At 37.0% G+C, this 14,779-nt stretch overlaps 1 protein-coding gene across 7 annotated transcripts in view; it reads left to right on the plus strand.

The window, feature by feature from the left end:
• Nucleotides 1-14,779, plus strand: part of RIF1 (replication timing regulatory factor 1) — a 57,407-nt gene that overhangs the window by 38,744 nt on the left and 3,884 nt on the right. For 4 of the 7 annotated variants that reach the window (XM_019646548.1, XM_019646546.1, XM_019646547.1 and 1 more), the window contains exons 23-32: nt 160-202; nt 1,715-1,917; nt 2,467-2,566; nt 3,686-3,805; nt 4,836-4,987; nt 5,368-5,448; nt 5,531-5,585; nt 5,902-9,141; nt 14,190-14,336; nt 14,666-14,743. In XM_019646548.1, the coding sequence (XP_019502093.1) occupies nt 160-202; nt 1,715-1,917; nt 2,467-2,566; nt 3,686-3,805; nt 4,836-4,987; nt 5,368-5,448; nt 5,531-5,585; nt 5,902-9,141; nt 14,190-14,336; nt 14,666-14,743 (4,219 nt within the window). Of the gene's footprint in view, nt 1-159; nt 203-1,714; nt 1,918-2,466; nt 2,567-3,685; nt 3,806-4,835; nt 4,988-5,367; nt 5,449-5,530; nt 5,586-5,901; nt 9,142-9,570; nt 9,731-14,189; nt 14,337-14,665; nt 14,744-14,779 lie in introns of those variants that run through there. The other 3 variants (XR_002124503.1, XM_019646549.1, XM_019646551.1) reach the window with 2 other exon arrangements.

Consider the following 14,779-nt stretch of genomic DNA (forward strand, 5'->3'; position numbering starts at 1 on the left):
AGCTTTGTATCATGCTTAATGTTTGGCAGTTTGATGTTTTTTTAAGTCTTGGGGCACCTTTTTATATCGCTATGCGTGTCTTGTGTTTATGGCTGCATGATACTTTTAGGTTTAATTTTCTATAACATAAATGGTACTCTTGTTTTTTTTTCTTCCCAGGCTTGATGGAGTTCCTAAAGTGTATAGTTGTATGAACAACAAGGTAAAAATAGACAGTTGTTGATAAAACATACTTTCATGATGAAAAAAATGTTACTGTTTAAATAATTGTCTTCCTTAAATATAATTCTGATTTTTAAAGGGGTTAATGTTATACTTCAACTTTAATGGACATTTTAATAACATGACTTAGAAAAAAAAGGATAGTTGATTTGTTTGTTTGGGGAAAAGTATGTTATTTTCACAGAGTTTGAAGATGAGAAATCTGGGTCTATTAAATCAGGCTCTCTGGACTTCTTTCCCTGATCTGAAATTCATATACTTTGTACCAGTGGCCTTCAAACTGGTTTGCACCAGAATCGCCTAGAAGGCTGGTTAAAACAAATTCTAGGCTTTAGCCTTGGATTGCCTGGAGCCTGAGAATTTGGGAGGTTTTTTGTTTTGTTTTTTCTTAAATATTTTTATTGGGGAATTGGGGGGATGGGAACAGCACTGGGGAATTGGGGGAAGGGGAACAGACAAGTTGCTGTCTTTTCTTCAGCTCACGGTGGCTGCTGGCTACACACGGTAGCCCATGGCAACCCACTGCCACAAGGGCTGCAACCTACACTGTCGCCGGCGACTCACAGCAGCCCAGCTCCAGGTTGAGCTGTTGTTCAGTATCTTAGCTGTAGAGGGCAGTGTCACTGGTCCTCATATGTGGGATCCGAACCGGGTCCCTCTGGCGTCCCAACCAGTTTTTTTTGTTTGTTTTTGTTTTTTTTTTTAAGATTTTTATTGGGGAATTGGGAGGATTGGAACAGTGCTGGGGAATTGGGGGAAGGGGAACAGACAAGTTGCTGTCGTTTTGTTCTTCGGTCTAGTTGTGGAGGACGTTGTTTCACTGGCCCAAGTTGGCATCATCATTGTTCTCTTCTTGGGCGAGGCACATCAGTTGCCGGCTTCTGGACGGCCGCTCACTGCGCCAACCCAGTTCTTAACCATCGCGCCACTCGGCCGGCCCAAGCCTGAGAATTTGTATTTCTAAATTACCAGGTGATGGTCTGAGGCCCACACTTTGAGAAGCACTGATCTGTATCTTTCGACCACTTTTTCTTCACTGGTTCACAACAAAGTTTTCACTTTCTTCAAAGGATAGTTTTTTTAAAGGATTTAATATGTTGCTTTAAATTCATGTAACTGATCAACTCCTATTTTATTTCTTTATATATGAGGTAATGGTTTCAGTGTTTCATATTAACAACTTGTGTACATAACTATTCTGTTAGAATTGATGTGAAAATATAATTTTTTCTGTCAATTGAAAATAAGCTTGAAATAAAGTTGTAAAATCAGTAATCAAAGTAAACTCACTGATAATTTGTCAGCTTATGAAGAGGGGAATATATTTAAGGTGATGGATGGAAGCTTTTAAAAAGTCGTTTGAATGTAAAAAATTGAAATAGTAACACGTTCTGTCAGTTGTTTAATTCAGCATGTTTTGTGCTTTTGTTTTTCCCTGTTTTAAAAGTAACATTTCCAAGTGTTGCCCTAATAAACTTTTCCTTTTTCCTAGTTAGAAAAGCTACTAGGAGAAATTATTGCATGTCTACACTTGAGCTACACGGGAAATTATGACAGTGAACTTCTTGAACAGATCTCTCCATTATTATGCATAATATTTTTGCACAAGAATAAACAGATTCGAAAACAGAGTGCTCAGTTCTGGAATGCCACATTTGCTAAAGTGACGATGTTGATTTATCCTGAAGAGTTAAAGTATGCTAACAACAAAACTTTTATACAATTATTTTATGTAATGCATTTTTTGGTTTTAACATAAATTTATCTTATGAGGAATCATTGCAGATGATTCCTTAGTTGAAATATTGTTATTTGGAGTACATGGTAATTATTAAACATTATTTGACCCTTTGGTCCTTAGAGTAGTAACCTTGGTTTTAGGAATATAAAAGCAATTTGAAATTATCCCTAATAAAAGAAATACAAAGGGCTGGAAATTAATGGCTATTAAATCTAGGTGACGTGCATATGGGTACCTAATGTAATAGTTTACTTTTGCTTGAAATTTTTCATAATAAAAATTGGGAAAATTTGAATAGTTTTTAAAAGTGGAAATTTGGAAACTGAAGAGTTTAGCAAAAAAATATTCAAATATTGCTAGTAATTTCTCCCAGTTTTGTATATATAGAGTAAAAAGTAGTCTTTAAGCTGGATGGTTTGCCACTTTAAAATATAATTAAATTGTTCGTGTTAAGATCAGTATTACTTGACTCAAGGTATGAATATTTATGTACTTTTTTAAAGACCTGTACTAAGACAAGCCAAACAGAAATTTCTGCTCCTGTTGCCTGGTTTGGAAAATATTGAAATTGTGGAGGAATCCAGTGGACTATATTCAGATTCAGTAAGTTGGTTTTTTTTTTTAACGTTTGAATGGTGTTTGATTAGTTTGTTTATTGGATTTCATTGTAACTTTTAAAAAGACAACAACTTAGAATGCCGTATTGAAGTGATAAGCAAGTACAACCTCGACTGAGAAGCTTCATAATAAAGGATTTTCCCCAATAGTTGATTGTCGGCCTTAAAATGGCTTTTATGAATTCAGGGCAATAAATTTCACCTTAGATTCTTATGTAAGTAACCTCTGGTTCTTGTACATTGATCTAGACTTCTTTTTTTTTAAAGATTTTATTGGGTAATTGGGGGAAAGGGAACAGACAAGTTGCTGTCCTTTTGTTCTTCAGTCTAGTTGTGGAGGACGTTACTTCACTGGCCCAAGTTGGCACCATCATTGGGCTCTTCCCGGGCGAGGCAGATCAGTCGCCGGCTTCTGGATGGCCGCTCACGCTGGCTGCTGGCTACATACAGTAGCCCATGGCAGCCCACTGCAGCAGGGGCTGCAGCCCACACCGTTGCCAGTGACCCACAGCTGCCCAACTCCAGGTTGAGCTGTTGTTCAGCATCTTAGCTGTAGAGGGCAGTGTCACTGGCCCTCATATGTGGGATCTGAACCGGGGCCCTCTGGCGTCCCAAGCCAGTTCTTAACCATCGTGCCACTCGGCCGGCCCGATCTAGACTTCTTAAGACTCGCTCATTGTATTGATAATTTGGCTTGGAAAAGCCATTTATTATGTTGGGAGGGACATGACAGTTAGTATTTTCTATCATACATGCTTTATTTAATGTTTAAATTTTAAGGCTTTGCTTTTTATTTTAGAACTATTTCCAGTAATAGGATGGGTATTCGAGTCCAGTAATTTGATTCATTTTTTATAGTATTTATGTGGTATATATTAAATTTGAGAATTCATAAAATTAAGTGGTGCAAAACAGCTACTGTATATGTTGGAGATAGCAAACCTATTTGCTCTTATTGAATCAGTGCCTTTCTTTGACATGATTGTAGTAAGTTTGAATAATCAAAAATTTGAAATGAGTATTCATTACATTGCAATTTTCAAAGCATGGAAAGAAATAGAGCAGTTGCACTTAATTATTTAATTGTTTTATTTTAATAAAACAGACAGAAAATTCACAATTAAATATGAAGATAAGTGGCATGGAAAGAAAATCAAGTGGGAAAAGAGATTCCTTTTTGGCACAACCAAAGGATAAAAAAGAAAATATGAAACCAGCAGCCAAAGTATGTTTTTCCAGAGTTTATTTCATAGAATTTTTAAAATTAAAGTATTTGGTAGCTTGAGAATATACAACTTCTAATTGGGGGGTGGGGGGAGCTGTTACACAAGACTAAATAAAAGAGTGATTGCAGGAGAATATGAGTTTGGGCTAGAAACACTGTTAGGGTGGCACGGAAATCCAGAAGCGTTGGGAGATGATTCTTTGGTAAAGTTAAGTCTGCGTAATACTTAGCATCTATTAAGTATAGTTACTCTAGGCAGGAGCCCCCTTGAGATGGAACAAAACTAGATATGAATAGCTACAACATAGTTAACATTAAAGGAGATTATTTTAGAACTTCTGTTACTGAATAGAAACAGAATGCCTGGGTAAGAAATCTATTTTAACCTCAAATCTAAAACTATATCTTGCTAGTTGCCAGTTAAATGATTTTTGGACAATAATTCTGTCTTCAGTGGACTCCATTAGGGATATTCTGGAATCTTGAGACCATGCCCCAGGCAAAATGAAAGAAAAATATTATTTTTAAAGAACAATTCCAGTATAGCCTTGTAGCAGTGGTGAAATAGAATGAAAACAAATAATTGTGCTGAAAACTTCTAAAAATAACATTATAATACCAGTGTTATTGGTATGTAGGTCATATTATTTTGGCATCTTACACTTGACTACTTAATGGTTCACCTTGAGATTTACGGATACACCCTCCTATCAAACTACTTGATTTCTATGTGTTGACCTAAAAAAACATTTATTTGTCCATGCTTTGTTGTTTGTTGGTAAGCACACACTTGCCTACTTTTTAAAGAGGTGTAATAATTTTTTATTTTCTGAGTATTTATTAGAGGCAGAATGAAAGTGAGAGGCAGTGTATTAATTGTTATTAACCAGGAATATTGTATGGGTTTGAACTTAAAACTTTATGGTTATTATCAAAAAACTTTTATCAGTGTGCTAGAAGAGAGATTTTTGAAGTATTGGAAAAATAACTTGGCAACTCAAATACACATTTACTTTTTTAAAATTTGCAGATGAAACTAGAATCTTCATCTCCAAAAGCAAAGAGTGAAATGCCTTTGGAAGAAGAAAACTCTACTGACTTTGTCTTTATACCTCCAGAAGGAAAAGAAGCAAAGGAAAGAATACTAACTGAACACCAGAAAGAAGTCCTCAAAACAAAAAGGTTTATAGTCCTTTTATCTTGAATTGGGTATTCTGTGGTCACACTTAGATTTCATGCAGCAAACTATAACTGTGTTCAGAATTAAGATACGGTGTATACTACATTATATTTAAATGCTAAAAAGATGCGAGATATAGATATATAGATACATCACTACATTTCATAATATGCGAGGCTGCCTAGTAATGTACCAGATGATTCTAAACTCTATTCCTTTATTGAGGTAGTGTGGGGAGGGGAAAGTAAGGGAGATGCTTTTGTGGGGAATACGTATTTCTAAGCCTTGATTTTTATATTGTTTTTAAAAGAACTAGATGTGTAATTGTTTTAATTTCTCACTGTAGGAATGTCAGACTTTGAACTTGTAAATTCTTTTTCAGGTGTGATATTCCTGCCATGTATAACAATCTGGATGTTTCACAAGATATTTTATTTTCTCAGTATAGTCAGGAAGAGTCTATGTAAGTATAGCAGCTCTTGAAGTAACTGGTTTTCTAATTTTTAATCAAAAACAATATTCTAATTTATATTTATTTATTTCAGGGAAATTCCTAGTTTAGCTGAAAAATCAAAGGAAAATTCCAAGGTGATATTTAAGGTATATTTGGTATTTCATATTTCAGGGTTTTTTAAATTTTTCTTTCCATTTTGGAGACTCTTGTATTCATTTTGTTGTATAATCTGTTAACTCTCACAAGCAGACATTAGTAGAATTGCAGTCGTTGTGTGTGTGTGTTTAAATGTATTTGGCTTTATTGAATATTTACAATTAGAAATGCAATTTAATGGGCATCTACCACCACCTTTGGAAGCTGGTGATTGCTTTTTGAATTACTAACGTTTTATACTAAAATTTCCCCTGAAAGTCAGACTTGTTTGCTGGTTAATCTATATATGTGTACATTTCTGTGCAGGAGGAGCAAATGAAGAGTGCCATTGCCATTCCTCAAGATGTCACGGATAACTGTGGTATGGACGAACATCTTCAAAAGGCTTCCCTTTCAAATGTTGTGTGTGGTTCTTTTGAAACCAGTCCGGAAATACCAAGCAGTAGTAACAGTGCCAGAGAAAAAGCTTTAATTTCATCAAAGAAAATGTCTACTGAATGTGCGTCTGGTGCAGAAAGCACTTCAGGTGTCAGCAGTAGCTCCGTGTCTAATGCCACCATTTCTGGAACTCCTCCACAGCCTACGAGTCGAAGGCAAACCTTTATTACTTTGGAGAAGTTTGATGGTTCAGAAAATAGACCTTTTAGTCCGTCCCCCTTGAATAATATGTCATCAGCTGTTACAGTGAAAAATAGCCAGGAGGGCATGACTAAAACAGATATTCCACTAAAAACAAAGAAAAGAGAAGTGGCTCCTTCAAAATCTGACTCTGAAAAACTAGTGCATGGAATTAAGCGATCAAGCCTAAGATCGAGTAAAGCTGAACAAATGGGGAATAAAAGGTCTAAGCCTTTAATGAGATCTGATCAGGAGAAAAACACTCAGGAATCTATTGATGGTATGGTAGCCTTAGAAAATAACCCACCTGATTTGCTTAATCAAACGGAATGTGTGTTAGATAATCAGTCTTATGTCTCTGGATCTACAGTCGAGTATGAGGACACAGTGCTTAAACCAACAGTTGAAAATACTGTATTATTAGAAAACAGTACTGCAGAGGAGAGAACTGGCGGAAGTAATTTGGAATCCAAAGAAAATACACCCCCAGCCATAATACCAGCAGATCAAATGGTAAATGAGGATAGTCATATTCAGGTAACTCCAAATCAGAAAACCCTTAGACGATCTTTAAGGCGACGTTCAGAAATAGCAGAGCCTACTACTGATAGCCAAGATAAAGAAAATAATCAGCAAAAAAAGGAAAGACGTAAGGAAGAAGAAAAGACTCTTCCGAAGAGTCCATTGCATGTAAAAGATGATGTGTTACCTAAGCAAAAACTGACTTCTGAGCAAACTGTACAGGAAATTTTAATTGAGAAAGATACTTTACATGCGAAAACTTTGGAGGAAATCAGCACTAGTGCTGAAATTGACAAAAATAGAAGAAAGCCAGACCTTGAGAATATTAAATCTGAGGGAGATGGTGCCCAGGACATTGCAGATAAGTCCTCCGAGAAACCAGTAAGGGGACGAACACGGTACCAAACAAGAAGAGCATCTCAGGGTTTCCTTTCCAGCATCGAAAACTCAGAATCTGATAGTTCTGAGGTAAAAGACGAAGGTTCAAGAAAGAAGAGATCTGGAAAATGGAAAAACAAAAACAACGATGTTATTATTGACACTGAAGATCAAGAAGAGAAAATGGCAAAACAGGATTGTGTAAAAGCTGAAAATCAGACACATGATTATAAAGCAAATTCTGAAGTGGACATAAATATAAAATCTCAGATTTGTGAAAAAAAAGATGAAAGTAATACTGTAACTCTTCAAGATGCTACAGCATCTTCAGGTTTATTGCAAGTTTCTGATGACGTGTCAAATACTTATGAGGGAAAAAGTAAAACTAATAAATGTGCAGAATATTCCTTTTCAGATTCTCCCGTATTAGAATTAAATCTAAGGACTAGAAATGCCAACAAGAGATTACAGAAGCGAGATTCTACAGAAAACAGCAGTGCGGGAGAATGCTCACAAGTGGGGACATCAGACATTCCTTTGCTTTCTGAAAAAGCTTTCCAAACCCCTGAATGCCAGCACAAGAGAAGCAGGAGGGTGAGGAGATCTAAAGGCTGTGATTGCTGTGGAGAAAAACCACAACCTCAGGAAAAGCCGTCCACTGAGTTAACGAATACAGAATATTACGATGTAAAGATCAATGAAACAAAAATGGGAGATGTGCACACACCTGTAACTATATCAGAGACTTCTAAAGCTAATCTGGACTCTGAGGTTAAACTAAGTGAACATCACAGTGTGAATTTTCATTTGGGTCTCAAAGAAGAGAATGATAATGATTCATTGATTGTATCTGAAACTGAGTTAAAAGAAAATACTCAAAACTCTCTTTCTTCTGAAATAGTAAATTTTAAGGAGAAAACTTTTGATAGGGACTCTGAGGAAGCACTATCTATTGAAAGCCAAGAGCCAGCCAATAAAAAATGTAAAACTGTTGGCCCATGTTTAGATGATTCCAAAGGCATTTCACTGGAATGTTCTACTTTGGAGGAGACCAAAGAAGAAAAGCCAGAGGCTGTCCCGACAAAGGAAGTAAGTTCAGAAAACATTGTTAATGTTGCAGCAGATGCATGTAAAGTGAAAGATTTCACTCTGGAAGAAGTAGAAGCTATGGAATTGGATGTAGAACGTGTTACATCTGTAGCTAGCTCTAAACAAGGGAGTGCCAAAACTAGTATTTTGGAGGAAGAAGTAACAGAGGAAAACAGTGAAAGAAGTGATGAATCTGAAGCAAATAAGGCTGAAGTTCTGAATGCTGAAGAAGCAATAACCGAGGAATTTAATTCTGCTATTGCTCAGGCTGATAATACCACACCTGTAAAAACAAAAGCTCAGAATGAAATTTCAGTTGGGGGACCAGATGGAGGAAGTGATGGATCTGATCCAGGATCATCTGAAGGAATGAATGCTGAAATGGAAAATTGTGAAGAAAGAGTGATAGGTGAGGTGAATGTTGACATTGACCAAGTCAGTGAAATAGAAGATGGAGCCTTGACCACCGAAGCATGTAAGCCTGGAGAAGCCAAAACAAACAGAACGAGTGTAGCAATTGACAGCTTTGTTCCTGACACACTTAAAATGAGCACTGAAGAAGGAGGGGTTAACTCTAATAAAACCGAAACAAACATTATGCTTACTAAACCTGAAGAAGCAAAATTAGATGACAATCAAATAAAAATGGGCCATGATGGTGAAATTTTACAAGAAGTTCATCATACTTCAGAGAAAGTGGAGGAAACAGCACAATCTCTGACATCTGAAATGGCTGTCTCTGAACTGATAACACAAGACAATCACGCATCTCCTCAAAAATTAAGTGAATTTAATCCTTTACTTTTGTCAGCAAATGACAGTCCTAGTGGCACGCAGACACGCTGTGTCTGGTCTCCTTTGACTTCTCCATCCAGCAGCATTTTAAAGAGGGGACTAAAAAGACCCCAAGAGGATGAGATCTCATCACCTGTTAACAAGGTAGGGGTTTGAAGCTGAATATTAATGATCCATGTTTAATTGGAATAATTTGGCCATATAGTGAAAACTGGTGAATGACAGAAGATTAGACTTATATGACTACTCGTTTGCCATAGCAGCTAGCGAAAAGGGCAGGTAGAAGGAAGGGTGTTGAGACTGCATCCCTTTAGATACACGTATTCCTTTTATATCAAGACACTAAAGATTTTTACACACCATGAACTGCGTTGGGGAAACAGATTTAGAATCTGATAATCAACTTTAGTTAGCACTTTCTGAGTACTAGAACATTGTGCTGTCTGTTTCACATTTAAGTGTTTATATAAATTTATATCCAGACCTTGTGTAATTAAAAAAAAAACTCTAGGCACTGCCTTCATCAATTTCTGAATGTGGTTTCATTTATAATTATTTTTCCATCTTCACTAGACTATAACTCCTTTAGTTTATGAATATGGATTATATATCTGCTTTACCTCCTGGCCCTGGAACTCGCACATAGTTTTTTGAATGAATAAATAAAAGAAAGGAAAAGCTACATGTGCTTACAAAGCTCAGCTTGTCCTGTGTGTCAAAGTAGATGTTCTGAAAAGGTATGATACGGGCATTTCTTAACCTAATTCTGAAATAGACCCTACCGTTTACCGTAGAGCACATGTGTTTATGTATATAAACATGTACATATAAATATAATGATATACAAATTAAGTGCCTTTAGCAAGCATATTGTGAAGATTTCCCTGGGATATACAAAAAATTCTTATGCTTTGAATTCAGAGATTAGTCCTTGGAAAGACTTACCGTATTTCCCCATGTATAAGACGCACCCTTTTTCAAAAAATTTGGGATCTAAAAACTGGGTGCGTCTTATACAGTGGTTGTAGATCATTGTCAAGCCATTTAAGAAGTGTGGCATTTCCAATGCCATAGATGGAACTGAGGACAAGGCAATATATGAAGACAGTGATTCGTCATCAGACACAGATGAGGACAAGCTAATGGTTGGGAGTTTTGACAGTGGTGAGGAGTTGTATGAATTTTATAATGAATAAAACTTGAGTTCAGTAACTTTATGTAATACTTTTTATTTTCAAATTTCGGGCCCCAAAATTAAGGTGTGTCTTATACATGAGAGCGTCTTATACATGGGGAAATACGGTAACACCTCGAGCCTTTTTGCTTTTGTTTTGAGGAACTTAACTGTTTTTGGTTTTTTTTAAGTATCTTAAGTTTAATTATGTAGACCATAGAAATTCTTGAAAAGTTGATAAAGATAGAATGCATTGGGATTTGTCTTTCTTTGGTATAGTTTGTTTGATTTTATTCCCTATGCCTTCCCCAAGCCTGTCCCACCAACCTTCCTATCAATTCTGTGAACTACATAGTATCCTTTACATATATATATATATATATATATATGTATGTATATATACACATATTTATAAAAAATTTATTTCTTTTCATTCATTCTTCCCTTCCTCCTCACCTTTGGTAACTGTCAGCTTGTTCTCTGAATTTATAGGCCTGTTTTTCGTTTGGTTTGGTTTTTTTAGATTCTACAAATAATCTTATGGTACAGTGAAATCTTACGGTACAGTAATACCTTGGTTTGCGAGCATAATTTCTTTTGGAAACAAACTACTCGTATTGCAAGACATCGCTCGTTTACCAAGTTAAAATGTATTAGGAATGTTTGTTCGGCTTGCAGAACACTCGCAAACCAAGTCACTCGCAATCCAAGGTTTTACTGTATTTGTTTTTCTCTGTCTGACTTGTTTCACTTAGCATAATACCCCCAAGGTCCATCCATGTTGTTAAAAATGGCAAGATTTTATTCTTTCTTGTTGCTAATATTCCATCCTGTGTATGAGGTGTGATCAAAACATACGGTAAATGTTTAAATAAAGAAAAATTATGGCGCCGGCCGAGTGGCGCATTGGTTAAGAGCTGGCTTGGGACGCCAGAGGGCCCTAGTTCGAATCCCACATCTGAGGGCCAGTGACGCTGCCCTCTACAGCTAAAATGCTGAACAACAGCTCAACCTGGAGCTGGGCTGCCATGAGTCGCCGGCCACGGTTGTAGGCTGCAGCCCTTGTGGCAGTGGGTTGCCATGGGCTACCGTGCATAGCCAGCAGCCAGCAGCCACCGTGAGTAGCCATCCAGAAGCTGGCGACTGATCTGCCTCACCTGGGAAGAGCGCAATGATGGTGCCAACTTGAGCCACTGAAGCGACGTCCTCCACAACTAGACTGAAGAACAAAAGGACAGCAACTTGTCTGTTCCCCTTCCCCCAATTCCCCAGCGCTGTTCCAATCCCTCAATTCCCCAATAAAAATCTTAAAAAAAAAAAATTATTACAGTAAAAGACACTTTGCCATTAACTCCAGTGAAAAAACTCCCCCCTTGTTTCAAACACGCTTAGCCCATCATTTTTGCCACTTTCGGAAGCAATTCCGGAAGTTCTCTTTTGTGAGGGTCTTCAGTTGCACTGTCGTGGCTGCCTCGATTCCCTGAATTGTTTCAAAATGTTTACCTTTCATGGTCATTTTGACTGCAGAAGAGCCAGAAGTCACACTGTGCCAGATCCGGTGAATAAGGTGGATGAAGACACACCATAATGTTTTTATTTGACAGAAATTGCCATACCAGAAGCAATATGTCACACGGAATGTTGTCATGATGGAGGATGATATATGGCACACTTCAAAACACACCCTGTTAACCATAGCTCACACCCGATTTACTGGCTGCACCAAGCAAGTTGAAATTTGTCACACTGCTACCAAGGTTCAAAGTGCATTCTGTCTTGAAGATCCCTGCCTTTCCGTTGAATGGCACTCGGCTGCAGCATTCACCATTGTTTTTTATCACACCTCATAAATACACCACATCTTTTTTACCCATTCATCTATCAGTGGGCACCTAGGTTACTTACATATCTTTGCTATTGTAAATAATGCTACAGTGAACATAGAGGTGCTTATATCTTTTCAAGCTAGTGTTTCTATTTTCTTAAGATAAATACCCAGAAGTGGAATTGCTGGGTCATATGGCAGCTCTGGTTTTAATTTTTTGAGGTATCCATACTGCTTTCCATAATGGCTATACCAATTTGCAATCCTGTCAACAATGGATGGGAGGGTTCCCTTTTCTCCACATTCCCGCCAGCTTGTTATTTGTTGATTTTTTTAAAATTTATTTTTATGGTCATTCTGACAGGTGTGAGGTAATAGCTCATTGTGGTTTTGGTTTGCATTTCCCTGATGGTTAGTGATATTGAGTGTTGTCACGTCCTGTGTGGCAAGGGCAAATAGGACACGAGAGGGGCGACGCAGATTGAATAAAAAGAGACAGAGACAAGTAATATTTAAGTGCGAGACCAAGGGACTCAGTCTTCAGAGAGTCAGACTGAGCCACCGAATCGGGTCTATGCTTGGTTTTTATTGAGAAGTAAAACTGCTGTTGATCAGATTAGCATCGTTTGAGGTCTGTGCCTCAAAGCCTTATCTATTAACATATCCATTATGTTCCAGCATATGCTATGCCTTCACATATCCACCACATAGCCCCAGGACACCTTGTTACTGTGTCCTCCCAGAGGAGATTAATTGTTAGCATTCCAACAGGTCCCAATATACCTTGAGACACTCCTCAGAGGGAGTCTTATCAGCCTCTGGTCATACAGAGGCTTTTCTCTCATAGCTAATGGGATTAGAAGCTAAATGCAGGGGGACATGTTTATAGAATTCGGCTGTCAGGCAACAGAGTGTCTGTTCATATGTCTGTTGGTTTTAACCATCTTTATGTCCTCTGGAGAAATGTCTATTCAGGTCCTCTGTCCATTTTTAAACTGAAGTAGTTGTTTTGTGTGGCTTTCTGTGTTTTTTTGAAGTTGTATGAGTTCCTTTATGTTTTGGATATTAACCCCTTATCAGATGTATCATTTGCAAATATCTTCCATTCAGTAGTTTGCCTTTTCATTTTGTTGATGGTTTCCTTTTGCTGTACAGACTTTTAGTTTTATGTTGCCCCATTTGATTATTTTTGCTTTTGTTTCCCTTGCTTCAGGAGATAAAACCTAAAAGATATTGCTAAGACTGGTGTCAGGGTTTACTGCCTATGTTTTTATTTAAGTCTTTAATCTATTTTGACTTCATTTTTCTATGTGTTGTAAGAAAGTGGTCCAGTTTCATTTTTTTTTTACATCTATCTGTCCAGTTTTCCCACCACTTATTAAACAGACTGTCTTTACCCCATTGTGTAGCCTTACCTCTGTTGTTGCAGATAATTCACCATATTAGCAAGGATTTATTTCTGGGTCTTCAGTATACTTTAGATTGTTAATGCAAATTAGTTACATTTTCTTTGATAGTAGCTCTTATTTCATTTTTATTTAGGCAACAGTACAGCATATTGTAGTTTTCTATAGCAGATAAGTACAGAATCTGCCCACTTTTTTTGGGAATCAATACCAGGAAACATTTATATACATATTTAATGATATAAGTGCTCTGTTGTGTATTTATATCAAATAGCTGAATAAGTGAACATATAAGAGGTTATAAGAGGCCAAAATGACTTTAAGAAACAAAAATTGCCACCCAGTTGCTGTGAGTTTGGTACCCTCAGAGTTTAGAACAGTGATTAGTAAGATGCACCGGAGGCCAGTTAGCACTGTGCTTACCTCTTTACTCTGTTCTTTACACTCAGTGTCGTAAGCCCATAAAGTTAGTAGAATTTGATTATTCACTTTTAACCGCCACATGCACTTTTCTATTTCTGGTACTGCCCCTTTTGCACTCTCTTTGTTGCTGTATTATGCAGAGACAGTTTTGAACATAGGCCATTTGGGATGACCTGTGATATTCAGTAATATCTGTGAAAGCAGTCACTAGAAAGAACTACAACCATGTGCAGTTGGTTTCTAGTGAAATTAATTAGGTTTCTAAATCCGCTTTCTATTTTGTGGTAACCTTATAATGAGAATTTATAGTATTATTTTGAAAAACTTTAATTTTGTTGAATAAAAACATGACCTGTGTTTTCAGGTTCGCCGTGTCTCCTTTGCAGATCCAATATATCAAGCAGGATTGGCAGATGACATTGATAGGCGCTGTCTTGTTATCAGGTCCCATTCTCCAAATACTTCTCCCACAGTAAAAAGTGTTAAAACTTCACCTACTGCACAATCTAAGGTAAGCCGTCGGCTTTAAAATGCACATACATGTATGCAGACACAGAATTGCATTGCATAGTTTGTCTTAAAATTAACTATTTAAGAAACAAAACTTCTTTGGTTTGGATATATGTATTCTTCCTTCTGTCTGTTTCTTGGTAAGCAGACACGAAGAGACGAGGTGGTAAGAGGCACTGATGATCCAGTAAGTAATTGATTAGTTAGTACATTACGTTTTAGATTTCCTGAAAATTTTAAGACATTATTGCAGTCTAAGTTGTGAAAATAAAGTTATAAAATTATAGTTATCTAGGGTTCTGAGTTTTTTTTCTCTCTCCTTCTATCTAGCATAATACCACTTCAAGCAAAGGATTTCTGTCCCCAGGATCACGTAGCCCTAAATTTAAGAGCTCAAAGAAGTGCTTAGTAAGAAGTGCTTTAGTTTTCATGCGGCTTTTTTTT

Source organism: Hipposideros armiger, unplaced genomic scaffold, assembly GCF_001890085.2.
Source record: "Hipposideros armiger isolate ML-2016 unplaced genomic scaffold, ASM189008v1 scaffold_104, whole genome shotgun sequence".
Classification (NCBI taxonomy): Eukaryota; Metazoa; Chordata; class Mammalia; order Chiroptera; family Hipposideridae; genus Hipposideros; species Hipposideros armiger.